The sequence below is a fragment of the Theropithecus gelada genome, chromosome 12 (genome assembly GCF_003255815.1).
Source record: "Theropithecus gelada isolate Dixy chromosome 12, Tgel_1.0, whole genome shotgun sequence".
In the NCBI taxonomy this organism is placed as follows: domain Eukaryota; kingdom Metazoa; phylum Chordata; class Mammalia; order Primates; family Cercopithecidae; genus Theropithecus; species Theropithecus gelada.
Genome location: NC_037680.1, coordinates 67432490 through 67446498, shown reverse-complemented (window position 1 = coordinate 67446498; position 14009 = coordinate 67432490). Strand labels below are relative to the sequence as shown.

General features: G+C 39.5%; 1 protein-coding gene across 2 annotated transcripts in view; it reads right to left on the bottom strand.

Annotated features, from left to right (window-relative positions):
* GLS (glutaminase) overlaps window positions 1–13737 on the bottom strand; it is an 87235-nt gene extending 73498 nt beyond the window's left edge. The window contains exon 1 of one of the 2 annotated variants that reach the window (XM_025404106.1): window positions 13102–13737. In XM_025404106.1, coding sequence (XP_025259891.1) covers window positions 13102–13487 — 386 coding nt within the window. In that variant the 5' untranslated portion in view covers window positions 13488–13737. The remainder of the gene's footprint in view (window positions 1–13101) is intronic. The other variant, XM_025404107.1, reaches the window with a different exon arrangement.
* Between the last annotated feature and the right edge of the window lie 272 nt (window positions 13738–14009).

Below are 14009 nucleotides of genomic sequence, written 5' to 3'. Positions count from 1 at the left end.
TGCTTTAAAAATCTTAATTAACTAGTGTAACACTAAGATGCTATGATTAACCAAACTTTTAAAAAATGAATGTCACACAAATGTTTTTTAAAAACATATAGCTTTATCATTAAAATATTTAATGACATATCCTGATATATAATTATTCCCTGAAACTATTTTTGCTCTTAGACAACTTTAAAAAATGCATTTGGAGCTGGGTGCGATGGCTCATGCCTGTAATTCCAGCACTTTGGGAGGCTGAGGCAGGAGGATCACTTGAGGTCAGGAGTTCGAGATCAGCCTGGCCAACATGGTGAAACCCCATCTCTACTAAAAATAGAAAAATTAGCCAGGCATTGTGGCAGGTGCCTGAATCCTGGCTATTTGAGAGGCTGAGGCAGGAGAATGGCTTGAACCCAGGAGGCAGAGGTTGCAGTGAGCCAAGATCGCGCCACCGCACTCCAGCCTGGGTGACAGAGTGAGACTCCGTCTCCAAAAAAAATACATTTGGGATGTTTTAGTAATAATAACTACAATATAATGATCACTTACTTATGTTCTACACACTGTGCTAAGTGTTTTACATGCATTCTAACTTAATCCTCCAAGGATCTTACGACAGAGGTACTATTGTTATCCAAAATATAGTATAATTTCTAGTATATACTAGAAGCTCAACAAATTTGTTATTTGTTCAAAAAAATGAGTACCTCTATTCCCATTTCACAGATTAGGAAAGAGAGGCTCAGAGGTTAAGTAGCTTTCCAAGGTTACACAATGGCAAAGATGGATTTTTCTGACTCCAAACTACTAGTACACTATACTGGCTCTCTAACTTACCAGCTTGTTATTACTTTTATAAGGTACAAACAAGTTTTCTCGGTCCTACCCTGATCTAATACCATTAAACACAGCTTAACAATACTCACTACCTAATATTTAAAGAAAAACGGAACCAGCTGTCAAAAAATCAGTGGATAATAACATACCAATTATTTACAGCAAATGGTTGCTCAAATACACTTCAGATAGTGGTAGTTTATCACTTTAAAAAACTGCAGAATAAGCTTTCTATGTATTTATCACACCAGTAAATGGTATTTGCTTTGCCTAAAAGCTATGTAAATAACGTAAAATATATGCTTTTTTAGCCTTTGGCTAAAAAATTAAAGTGACCATGTTATTGCCATAGCTAGCAAAAAAAGATAAATGTTTACTTGCTTTTAAATCAGAAACTAATTTTTATCTATAGAGGAAAGAATTTAAGCCAGTCCTAAAAAATAAGCTCACAAAATAAGCTGTCAAAACTGATAAAGAGAAATTACTACCTATCTCAGCATTTGAAACCTCAGATTTTGATCTGAGAATCATCTAGAGAACAAGCATATTCAAATATTCTCCAACTCTCTACCAGGCAGAAACTACTCAAGATCATTCATGTCTTACCCCCTGCCTTTCTCTTCCTAAATTAATTCTTTCTGGTAATTCTTCACAATAATGTATTTTTCACTAAAATTCAAAAGCTAAAAACTATAGCTTTCAGTAACTATATAGTAACTAGGAAATCCTTGAGAAAAGTATTTAAGTTTCAACGACAAATAGGATTAATCGTCTTTCTAATCTTATCATCAACAATTATGAATAACCCAAATGAATCCTCCAGATTCCTCTGGAGAGAAAAACATAAAATGGTTATGATATTCAGCAATTCAAATAGGATATAACAGAAGATAATCTGAATGAAAATCCTTATTTCTCACCTTTTTACTACTTCTCCAACTTATACTCTCTCTCTCATTTCCTTTCTAAATTCTGCCTTTAAGATCATTTTACCATCATATTATTTCTTTTTATTACCCATTCCTTCCCCTACTTTAGCCTCACAAAATAACTGTCTTAAAAAATAATTTAATGAAAAAGAAGAAAAATCCCAAGTATTTAACTATGCCATATATGACATCATGTTAGACATCATTTACAGTCTAGAAGAAGTAGGAGACATGTACAGGATTTACAGGAATGGATCTATGACACCCAGACTTTGGAAAACTACTTCACTGTGGTATAATAAGGTCAAGCTTTTTTTAGATGAAGTGGAATTTGAGCTAAACCTGAAAGATGGGTAAAAGCTGGAAGCATGGCAACAGAAAAGGATTTCTGGCAAACCGACCAAAGGGATGAAAATAAGCATTTATTTAGTGTTTATAAAGAACAAAAAATAGCTAGAGCACAGAATATGTGAATTAAGGTGCTTGTTTCTAGCTAAAAGCTATTATATGAATACTTAATTTTTTAGTGTTGAGAATACATATATATATATTCTGGTAAATGAGGAGACTACCTTCCAAAAACTACATTATGTTTAAATGAGGGGCCAACTTCTGCAACATGAAAAAAGGAACTGTCTTTGCTTACCCCACTGACCAAATTAGTTTCCCCATACCAAAGGGGGAATTCATATTCCTCAGTCTGGTATGCAGTTCTCTATAAATCAGCTTTACACTATTTATTCCTAACTTATTCCTTATAATTCCCCAATGTAACTGACTAGTCTCATTGACCCGTAAATAAGTACTGCTATCTCATCTTTATTTTTTTTTTAACCTATCATCCTTCTGTTTAAAACCGTCCTCTCCCTAAATCTTTAAGCCACCAATGATCATTCCAATTGTTGCACGGGACTTTGCCCCCACCAGATTCTCTACACTCTTTAGCATTCTCTGGTATCACTAAGTGTTGTCATTTTGTTGTACCACTTATTACATGCCAAGCAATAGTGATAAAGATCCCTAAAGTAAGGTTGTGGTCTAGGAGAAATATGACGAAAGCCATGTGGCAAATACTATGGTAGAAGTGTTTTTCAAAAAGTATCATATTAGCAAGTACAGATGAAGTATTTAATTTTGCCTTTATGGGCAGGGGAAATCAAGAAGGTTTCTAATCTGTAATTAGGAGCAACAAGGCAAACTCATCTTCATCAGTTCAAAAATCTTATAAATAAAAAACTATCAAAAGAAGAAAATTTTTTTAAAAAATCCTTACTAAGAACTACAAAATGAACAGAGGAAAATAATTGAAACCAACTGTACAGTCTTATTTTGTTAAATAACATTTCATATCACCCAACCGCCCCAAACTATAAAGCTTCAAGGCTGGGGTCAAGTCTTCCTTAATTTTTTTTTTTTTTTGCATAACTCTTAAAACACATAGTATAGTATGGTAAACCTATGAGACAATGAAAAACTATCTTTTCAAGTGGGATTTTTAAAAAATGAGGCCTAATAACATAATACAATTATGCCTTCATTTAAGAATAATGATCCTTCAGATGATATTTAGGGTTGTTTTAAAATCAGTGTATCATTTTGAATTTATAGTAAGCTGACTGGTAACTGTCTACCAACACCAGCAAATCAGCAGATTAATAAACCTATTAGATGGAAAGTTGAATTGATGGTGGCTGACCATATAATAAAATAGCATATTAGAATGAATGTTAAGTCTAACAAATTGACAAATTCTACTTATCATCCAAGTGATTTTGCCCCAAGGTGGAATTTAAAAATAAAAACTTACATCTTTTAAGGCTTTACTGCTAAAAAAGGACTCTCACTTTCTATCATATTAAAACCCTATGATGTAAATTAAGGTGGGTTAATTGTACCCAATGTACAGATAGAGTCCTAGAAGAGTGTGGTGGCATGCACCTATAGTCCCAGCTACTTTGGAGACCGAGGCAAGAGGACTGCTTGAGCCCAGGAGTTCAAGGCTGCAGTGAGCTATAATGGCACCAATGCACTCCAGCCTGGGTGACACAGTGAGATTCCATTTCTGAAAAAAATTTTTTTAATTTAAAATTTTTAATTTAAAAAAAAAATTTGTTTTAAGAGTATCAAAGTCAAGCAGCATGTCCAATGTCACATAAATCTTAAGTGGCTGGACCAGAGTTAGTCCTATAAAGCTCATTCTTTGTTCCCAGTTCCAGACTCTTCCTGCTCTGCCACCTCATGCTCTCAGTGGTTAGCACTCTATTTTAGGAAGAATATCTGTAATTCTTGAACAATAATAAATTTCTAACCAAAATGCAAATAAGAGAACTAAATTGGTCTGCCTTGATAAAACTGCATCCTGTCAAAGCAAAGATGAGATTATAGTCAATTAGGGCTGCTGTTTTGACTAGATTTTATAGCAGAAATTCATTTAAAAGCACACCAAAGTAAAAAGCACAAAAGCCACTTTATGTGAGGAAATGGTCAGGCTGTCCTTGTCAGTTCACAGTAATCTTTCCGTACGTTTGCATGACTTCAGAAGTTTAACCCAAAAGGCAGTCTGGCTGTCTCCGGTGGGAAGACTACGATCTGGAGAGATCAAGTCTATATAACATCCAACTCTGTTAGTTTTTCCAATAACTCATTTCTTCAGCCAAGTATTCTTTAATAAATCAGTCTAGATGGAATAATACAGATACTATATGAATTCTGTCACTGCAATCACTCTGATACCACTATAGATGACCTGTTCAGAATAACTAAAATACATAGGTAATTACTGAAAGACTTCAGCTACACACAAGGAAAAATGAAACAGCTATAAAACCGGAATGGGCTGCCTTCTAAGGGAGTCAACTCCCTTGTGAAGGCAGTATTCAGGAAGAGATGAATAACAACCTATAGGGAGTATGTAACAGAAGAGAAGAAAGCAGCAGCTGGGGGGAAAGGTTTGTAAGATCTCTTATAATCCTGAATCTAAAAAAATTAATTATATAAATTGAATTAATTTGCTGCTAATAGACGAAAAAAGAAAAATCAAAACAAGTCCTAATACTGTCTGAACTTGTTTAGGTCATTTAATATCTGTGGGCAGCTTATATAATATGTAAAATGAGCTGGAATTAAATGTTCTTTAAAGTTACTTCCAAGCCTAATTCTCAGTTTTTGAGTTGCTAAAAATAGATTCCTCCAAATCACTACATTAAAGTGAGATCACAAACTTTATTCACTCACGACTTACATACTTTTATTTTACACATTAGCATATTCATCTAGGTCCTAAAACTAACAGAAGTACTTAATGTCACTGAACTAGGGAACTTAAAATGGTTAAAATGGTAAATTTTATGTTATGTATATTTTATCACAATTTTTTGAAAAAGCTAAGCAGAACTGGATACAGAAGGTGAGAGTGAAGGATTGTTAAAGTGGAGACATGAAGAACAGTCAAACGATACAAGATACAAAAATCCACAAAAGAACAAACCCACCCTTAAGAGTACTGGTTAAAGCAGAACCAATCAAGGCATGAGAGAACTTACCAATAAATACATTTTAGTGCAGGGGTAGGCAAACTACAGCAGGGGCCTCCTCTTGTTGTAAATAAAGTCTTATTAGAAGACTGCCACATCCATGTACCTATTTTTTGTGGCTATTTTGCTACCACTGAGTAGTTGTAGTAGTGACTAGAGAACCCCAAAAGCCAAAAATATTTACTATTTGGCCTTTTAGGGAAAGTGTGCCAGCACTTGTCTTACAGTACCACTGTATTATAGTGCAGTATAATAATGCTTCCTTAAAATACACATAAGTTGAACAAGAAATGTTAAACTCTACTCATTACAATGTTTTAATATGGCAGAGAAATATGTAACATTTACTAGGGAGACTTATATCAAGAATAGTTATACATTTTTAAAGTTTGATGTTTGAGGGTACCAGTGAATATGATTGGACAAAGCTGATAAACAGGAGCTGTACAAATTCACACATAACCTATTTTCATACTTTTCTTTCAGTGTAATGGTGCTTACTATTCTTATACAACCAGAATCAGGATATTAGAGTAGAAGAGGAGGCAGTAGAGATTTACAAGTTCAAAATTTAACAGATGTGGTTCCTTTGATTTTCAAAACTATGGAATGTTTTTTACTGTTTTGGATGTTTCCCACTCATAATGGGGGGGAAATCTTAAAAGTATCAAAAGGAGGCAGGAAAAACAATGCCGTTCTCATAACAATGTCATTTTGGCTTATTTCCTTCTATTACTTTTTCTGAGCTTTTTAAAACAGCTTGAGATCATACCGCAAGGAAAATTCTGTATTCTAACTTTTGGCCTAACATTACCTTATATCCCAAAAAGTATCTGCAAACATTTTAAATGACTAAATAAGAGACTCTCATATGAATGTACCATAATTTACTTAGCTATCCCACTAATGTTGAACATGAGTTTTTCTCTAGTATGCAAAACACTGCACCAAAAATATTAGGAAATAAATCTTTCCAACACTTCAGTTTATTTTGTGAACTTAGATTCCTAAAAAGGTATGAATACTTTTTAAGTTCCTCATAGAGCTTAAAAATTGCTCTTTAGAAAGTTTACAATCCAGGCCGGGCGCGGTGGCTCAAGCTTGTAATCCCAGCACTTTGGGAGGCCGAGACGGGCGGATCACGAGGTCGGGAGATCGAGACCATCCTGGCTAACACGGTGAAACCCCGTCTCTATTAAAAAATACAAAAAACTAGCCGGGCGAGGTGGCGGGCTCCTGTAGTCCCAGCTACTCCGGAGGCTGAGGCAGGAGAATGGCGTAAACCCGGGAGGCGGAGCTTGCAGTGAGCTGAGATCCGGCCACAGCACTCCAGCCTGGGCGACAGAGCCAGACTCGGTCTCAAAAAAAAAAAAAAAAAAAAGAAAGTTTACAATCCCATCAAAAATTGAAGGACGCGGCTATGTCACTCAAAATATCACCAAGAAGACAGTTTTAAAAATCTTTTTTAGAAGCCTGTACCAGAAATAGGCAAAAATATATTTCTTAATCCTGAAAGCTATCAGTTTTATTTATCATGCAACATCTACAGTTCCATGTTTCGAAAGTAATGCTTTTACTATAAACATTTCTTTATAATGAATGTTACATATCAAGCAGAGGACACTTCCAAATGGAAGTCAAGGTACATTAACATTTTGCTTCTACTACTTTGCAGGGGGTCAGAAAATCACTAAGTGCAGTGATCACTCATAAGTAATGTGTTCCATAACCAAAGCAATTTTACACCTGAGTAGATTTCAGGGTAAAACTGTAGTAGCAGTATCTCTATGTGAAAGCTATGTACCTCACTTAGAAATATCAGTAATTAGTAACTATTTTGATAAATACATCTGTTCACTCAGCTTTCTTAAGCAATTCTCTTACTAGCAAATGACTTAAAGGTGAAAAGGCACAGACAGGCAGCTGTAAAATATAACCTTAATTTATATAAGATTTAACATGATTGAGCTCCCTCACACAAATTCTATAATTAGGCTTTCAGTTTATATAGTCATAATTTTTCTTCATTTCAAACATCACGAGAAGGAAGTAGTACAGCCTTTTACTATGAGCTTTTTTTTTTTTTTTTTTTGAAATGGAGTCTCGCTCTGTCACCCAGGCTAGAGTACAGTGGCATGATCTCGGCTCACTGCAACCTCCACCTCCTGGGTTCAAGCAATTCTCCTGCCTCAGCCTCCTGAGTAGCTGGGATTACAGGCGCCCGCCACCACGCCTGGCTAATTTTTGTATTTTTAGTAGAGACAGGGTTTCACCAGGTTGGCCAGGCTGGTCTTGAGCTCCTAACCTCAAGTGATCCACCTGCCTTGGCCTCCTAAAGTGCTGGGATTAAGGGCATGAGCCACCACGCCCAGCCTGATTTCTTTTAAATAACTTTTTAAAACTCAAAGAAACCCACAAATACCTTCAGCAAATTTCTTTCGAGGTGACATTTATCTTTGGACCAAAATAGTGCCACCCCTCCCTTTTAACTGGCCTACATATTGCCTCATAAAAAAGGCTGAATTCTGGCCGGGCGCGGTGGCTCACGCCTGTAATCCCAGCACTTTGGGAGGCCGAGACGGGAGGATCACGAGGTCAGGAGATCGAGACCATCCTGGCTAACATGGTGAAACCCCGTCTCTACTAAAAATACAAAAAATTAGCCGGGTGCGGAGGCAGGCGCCTGTAGTCTCAGCTACACGGGAGGCTGAGGCAGGAGAATGGCATGAACCTGGGAAGTGGAGCTTGCAGTGAGCCAAGATTGTGCCACTGCACTCCAGCCTGGGCAACAGAGTGAGACTCCGTCTTAAAAAAAAAAAAAAAAAAAAAAGGCTGAATTCTATTTGGTAGTCATTTCATGGATAAGGTGACTTTGAGGTAGGCAGACTTCTCTATAAAAGAGTAAGGTCTGGAAACATGCAGCTAAAACTCAAGGAGACTAAACCCCTCAGAATCTAATTATTGTTCTTTCAGTGAATTTCATCCAAATATTAATAAAATTATATATCAACAGCATGAGTTTGTTAATTACAGATCATGAACAAAGTTATCAATGACTAACTGAAGCACATTTCAATATAATATTAGGCCACAAAATGTTATGACATATAGTTATTGGTACCTTTTTCACTTGCTTTTATAAAAACAAAAAACTGGGCTGGGTGCAGTGGCTCATGCCTGTAATCCCAGCAATTTGGGAGGCCGAAGCAGGCAGATCACAAGGTCAGGAGGTTGAGACCATCCTAGTTAACATGGTGAAATCCCATCTCACTAAAAATACAAAAAAATTAGCCGGGTGTGGTGGCACGTGCCTGTAGTCCCAGCTACACGCGAGGCTGAGGCAGGAGAACCACTTGAACCGGGAGGCAGAGGTTGCAGTGAGCTGAGATCGCAGCACTGCACTCCAACCTGGGTGACAGAGCAAGACTCCATCTCAAATATAAATAAATTAAAATAAAATAAAATAACAAAAAACTAAAACTCACTGATAATGATCAACTAGAAAAAAAATTTAATAATGAAGAAATCAAAAATAACTAAGGAAAAAATTAAACATACTTTCCAACTTGATTTTAGTTTAAGTGAATTGTAAATGTTAACTTTTAAAATTAAAAACAAATGCAATACTGAAGGATCATAAAAACACATGCCAAGGTTTTGTCATTCAATTCTAAAACTTAATACTTATATCTGCCAAATACTAACTCAACTTCCTTACTAGTATTGTTCAATCTACCCAATTCAATGTTTGCTGAAATTCATAAGCATTTCATCTTACTTTGAAATTCAATTTTCAGGCTGGGCATGGTGGCTCACGCCTGTAATCCCAGCACTTTGGGAGGCCAAAGAAGGCAGATCATCTGAGGTCAGGAGTTCGAGACCTGCCCAACCAAAATGGTGAAACCCCATCTCTACTAAAAACACAAAAATTAGCCAGGCGTGGTGGCAGGCGCCTGTAATCCCAGCTACTCGGGAGACTGAGGCTGGTGAATCGCTTGAATCTGGGAGGCAGAGGTTGCAGTGAACCAAGATTGTGCCACTGCACTCCAGCCTGGGTGACAGAGTGAGACTCCATCTCAAAAAAAAAAAAAAAAATTCAATTTTCGTAGTATACACCTCGATGATTTTCTTTGCCCTTCATTTTCCATTTACTAAATATATGAACTATCAAAACATAAAGCTGAACTATCAAAACATAAATCCATACTATCTAAAGATAGCTAAAATCATTTTTGCTTGCACTTTTACTTTTAAATACAAATATATTTTGAAGTATGCTTATTTGTGTAATTACAAATATTTCTGAATGCCATGACTTCACGTAGATGAGCAAACATCCAACTACCACCTCACAGGTATGCAGTTTTTAACAGAAACTACCAAACTGCCCTCCAAAGTAACTGAACTAGTAATTTATACTTCTATTAGCAATGCAAGAGTTCCTATTTCCCAATCACTTGATTTAATATCTGCCAATCTGACAAGGGGAAACTGACCTCATTGTTGCTTTAACAGAAGACTTTCAATATTGCATCCTGTATGAATTATCTATTTTCCAACAGCATACATATGCTGGTATTTTTCCAGCCCAATTTCTGTTATGTATCTGTTTTCCTTTCTCATTAAAAAATAAATGTCCAAATAAAAAAACTTAATAACACCCCTGTACCTCTATCCCTCTGACTCTTCCTAGGGACTCTTCACTAAGATAGGATATATACTTCTGGACTTTAAGGAAATAAGTATAACCAGCTTGACAGAGAAAAGTATGATAAAAATGTCCATATGGGCAAGTGCTGGCATAAACCATAACATAGTTTGTGACTTTAATATAATGCTCATTCCAGTTCCTGTTGGTTTTCTGGAAGTAGAGTGATATTTGCAAATTAAAACTCTAAAATTAATCTCATAACAGCATGCAAAATAGGTTGAATTGGAGAAAAGAATATTGGGGTACAGACTTAAAATCTGAAGTCATCGGATATGTGGCGACAAATGTAAGAATAGAGCTTTAGATTAAGAGATGAAGTATTACCTACACAAAGATGAGAGTCAAAGCTGAAATAAGGAATATGCTGTTGACAAGGTAGACAAGTGGGAAAGGGGCAAAGGCCTCAGCCTCAGGGTTTACCCAGTAAGGAAATCCAAAAAGAATTAGGAAAGAAGAGAGAACAATTTTGAAAATGAAGAGAGACAAGCAAAGTTGGTTTTCAAGATGACAGAATGAACCATAACAAAATTAAGTAAGATCAGTATAGAGAAAACTGAGCAAATATCATTACATTTTTCTATATGATATTAAGATGTTCCTATCCTAAACTACACTAAAGTTGTGTAATGGAAACAGCATAGTCTAAGATGACTTTAATTCAGAGTTTATGAAAAAAAGGTAAGGTAACTTGCTTATATCCCACCTCCTTTCAGAATATAAAGTAAATAAAATATAAAGTCAGGACCAAGGAAAGGAGGAATCGCAAATATCTCAGTCATGTGAACTGATGAAATTGGTGTGGTTAAGCATCAAAGTTACTCTGAACTTATTTATCAACAGAGCAAAAGGTAAACAGTGCAACTCACATAGTTTCATATAAGACAGATGTATAGCAATTTCTCAAGATAAACATTTTTATGGAAACTAAAAACATTAAAAACCTTCATGTGGAAGCCTGAAATTCAAAGGTCAATCTCTTTAACAGGCTTTACAAAAATGAAGCAGCAATTTTTTCTCATTTATTTAATAAATAGTTATGTGTCATTTAACACACGCCAAATACTGTTCTAAGCCTTTTACAAAATGTTAATTTAATTTTCTCATGGTTATTTCTTAATAATACTACATAAAATCTGGCACAGTCCTGAGTGAGTGCTAGCATACCAGGTGGACTGCTGATTGAGGGATGACCTATGCTTTGGAGGCTAAGCATTAGAAAGGATAACAGGATCAACTGGGAGCTTATCTCCCAGGATAAGAGAAATGTTTGTCACATAAAGGCAAAATGAAAGGAGCCAAAGGAGGAAAGCTACATTTGGAAACCAGATCATCCAGGAAATAGAAACTTTAACCAATTAAAATACTTTCTTCACAACCTTGAGGCCATTGCTAAAAGGTGACTTGTATTAAGAAGGCAATGAAACTAGAAACTTCTGAACAAGTAAATCACAGAAGCAGCTCAATTTCCTATTTGACAAGTGGGAAAAAGGAGAGGCACTAGAGCCACTGCAGAGACACAGACCTGAAGACATAATTTTACTAGAAAGCAGTTCCCATCCAGTAGCCTTTAAGATTAACTTTTAAATGGTAGTGACTGCATTTTGCAATTCTGTAACTTGGGCACTTGTATGTAAACTCGTTACTTGCTTGGTAAACCCGATGATGTTAAAGTGAGTCCCAGATGAGATTAAGTATCACACTAGTCCCTAAAACATGAGAGAAGTACAAATTTAACAGGAGTATAGCTTTTTAGAACTTGAAAGGATTTAAGTCATCTAACCTAAGATATTAAATAACTTGTCCATGCTCAGGACGCTATTTCGTGGCACAAAACCAACATCACAAAATACCACAAATTTCGCCCTTCATCAAGTGCTTTTTTCAAATAATCTTTTTCAGTATAAGAGAAGAACTTCAGGAAAGTTTTTGGAAGGTCCCAACTTCAATTACAGGAAAACATCAAGCAGGCGTGAGATTGAAATTATAAGAATGTTCTCACTTTCAGTTTGACTCTAGAGCTGGAACTCTAGAGCTGGAAATAGCAGCAGAAATAAAAGGGAAGCAAAACAGGTTAGAGTGTCAGCGTACAAAGCCAGAAAAACAGGTATAATGAAAGCAGGCCAGTAAATTTTTACCCATTTTCGGAAAACAGAGTGGTCCATTTGTGTTACATAAGACTAAAATATTTAGGAGACTGCTTTGCATATTGTTTAAGAAAAACCGATTTTGCTTTAAGACTAAACTACTGCGCTGTACACATACAGGATGAGTCAACATCCTATCACAACTAAGTCACAAAACCTACTTAACTCAGATTTTTCACTGAGTTAGTGTATTATGTCACATTTCATCTTGGCTGTTTAACTTTTATTTCTAAAAATCTCCCCATCTCACGGAAGACCTGACAGGCCAAAGCTGGTCCCTAATGCAAACAGGTGGTCTATACTGTGTGCCCCATCTTCTCGGCCACATGACCCGATTCCTCCTAATCTCACTTCTGAAACATTGTTTCCGGTGCCCCAGATGGCTCTACACGTGCCTGATGTAGCCACTTCAGAAATATAAAGAGCTCTCTGTCACATCTGGTTTCCAACGGGATGATGGCAGAAACCAAGGGAGGGCAGGCAAAGCGGAAACGAGCCAGGAAAGGCGACAAGTCAGGAAGGTAAAGGCTCTGCTGAACGCCCAACTCCTGAATGTCACTCGGTGGAGATGTTCGTGCGGCATCGCCCACGAACGGCTGGGGCGGGCGGCCAGGCGCTGCAGCCGCGAGCCAGGGAGCTGAGCACGCGGCGCGGGCAGGGGAGCGGCCTCTCTTGCGCTAGGACGCCAGGCGAGCCCATCAGGCCCCACCGCGGCCCCACCCCGGCGACCCCCGCCGGGGGCGGAGAAGGGAAGTGGGAGCCTGGCGGAGAGACGCGGGCGGGGAAGGCTCGGGCGGGGCCGGGCCTAATCACATGGCGCAGACGGCGCAGGCCGCCCGGCACCTCTTTCTTTCTCTTTTCTAGAACCTCGGTTCCTATCCCGCCCCACCGCAGGTCCCCACACACCCCGAGCTTGGGCCCCGAGCGGAATGAGGCCTCCTGCGCCTCGCGGAGACACTCACTTTTCACCTGAGGCCACCAGCTCTTTGCCCTCGCTGTTGCCAAACGCGTCCGTCTCCCCGGGGCTGTCCTTGGGGCCGGGCGCCGCCGGGGCAGCGGGTGGCGACACCCCGGGCTGCGGATGCGTGCTCCCCTTGCCCAGCTCCTGCAAGATCTCCGAGGGAGAGCTGGACAGGCCCCGCGCAAGGGGCCCCGCCGGCCAGCCGCCCCCGCCCCACCACGGGTGGAGTCGCGCGGCGGCAGCTGGGCCCGCGGCCGGCCGTCCCCCGCTTCGGGGACGCCGGCACAGGGTGACCAGGGGCTGTGCCCGCCGCAGAGTCGCGCTCACGCCGGCTGGCGACCGCAGGAGCAGGTCCCGCAGCATCGCCGAGCCTCGCAGCCGCATCATACCGCCGGGTCCGTCAGCGGCCGCTCAACAGGGGAGGATGCTCCGGGCGTGGGCTGCCGCTTTCCTCGGGGAACGCGGTCTGTGGCGGGGCAGTGAGATGACAAGAGGAAAGGGCAGCGACGTGGGTGTGGTTCTGGCTCGGACTCCCGCAGCGGATGCGGGTGCTGCTGCTGCTGCTTCTGCTGCTGCTGCTGCTGGTCCCTAGGATCGCCGCGACCGGTTCTCTTCACACCGCCTAAGGCTCTGCACTGAGGCTAAAGCGCAGGGGAGGGCTAGAGACATTGGGCTCTCGCCGACGACCCGCCCCCTTCGCCCGCTCCGATTGGCTGAAATCCTCGACCTCTCTTTTGATTGGCGATTAGGGCAGTCAAATTTTTCTCGGCTCTGGGTGCGCGGAGAGTAGGGCGGGGGATTGGTGGGGAGCGGGGAGAGGAGTCAAACTGACGTGTGCAGCGGATGAGCCAGGCCCGGCTCCTCAGTAGCCGCTTTCCGCACGCCGTGCCAACTCCGAGGCTAGCCTAG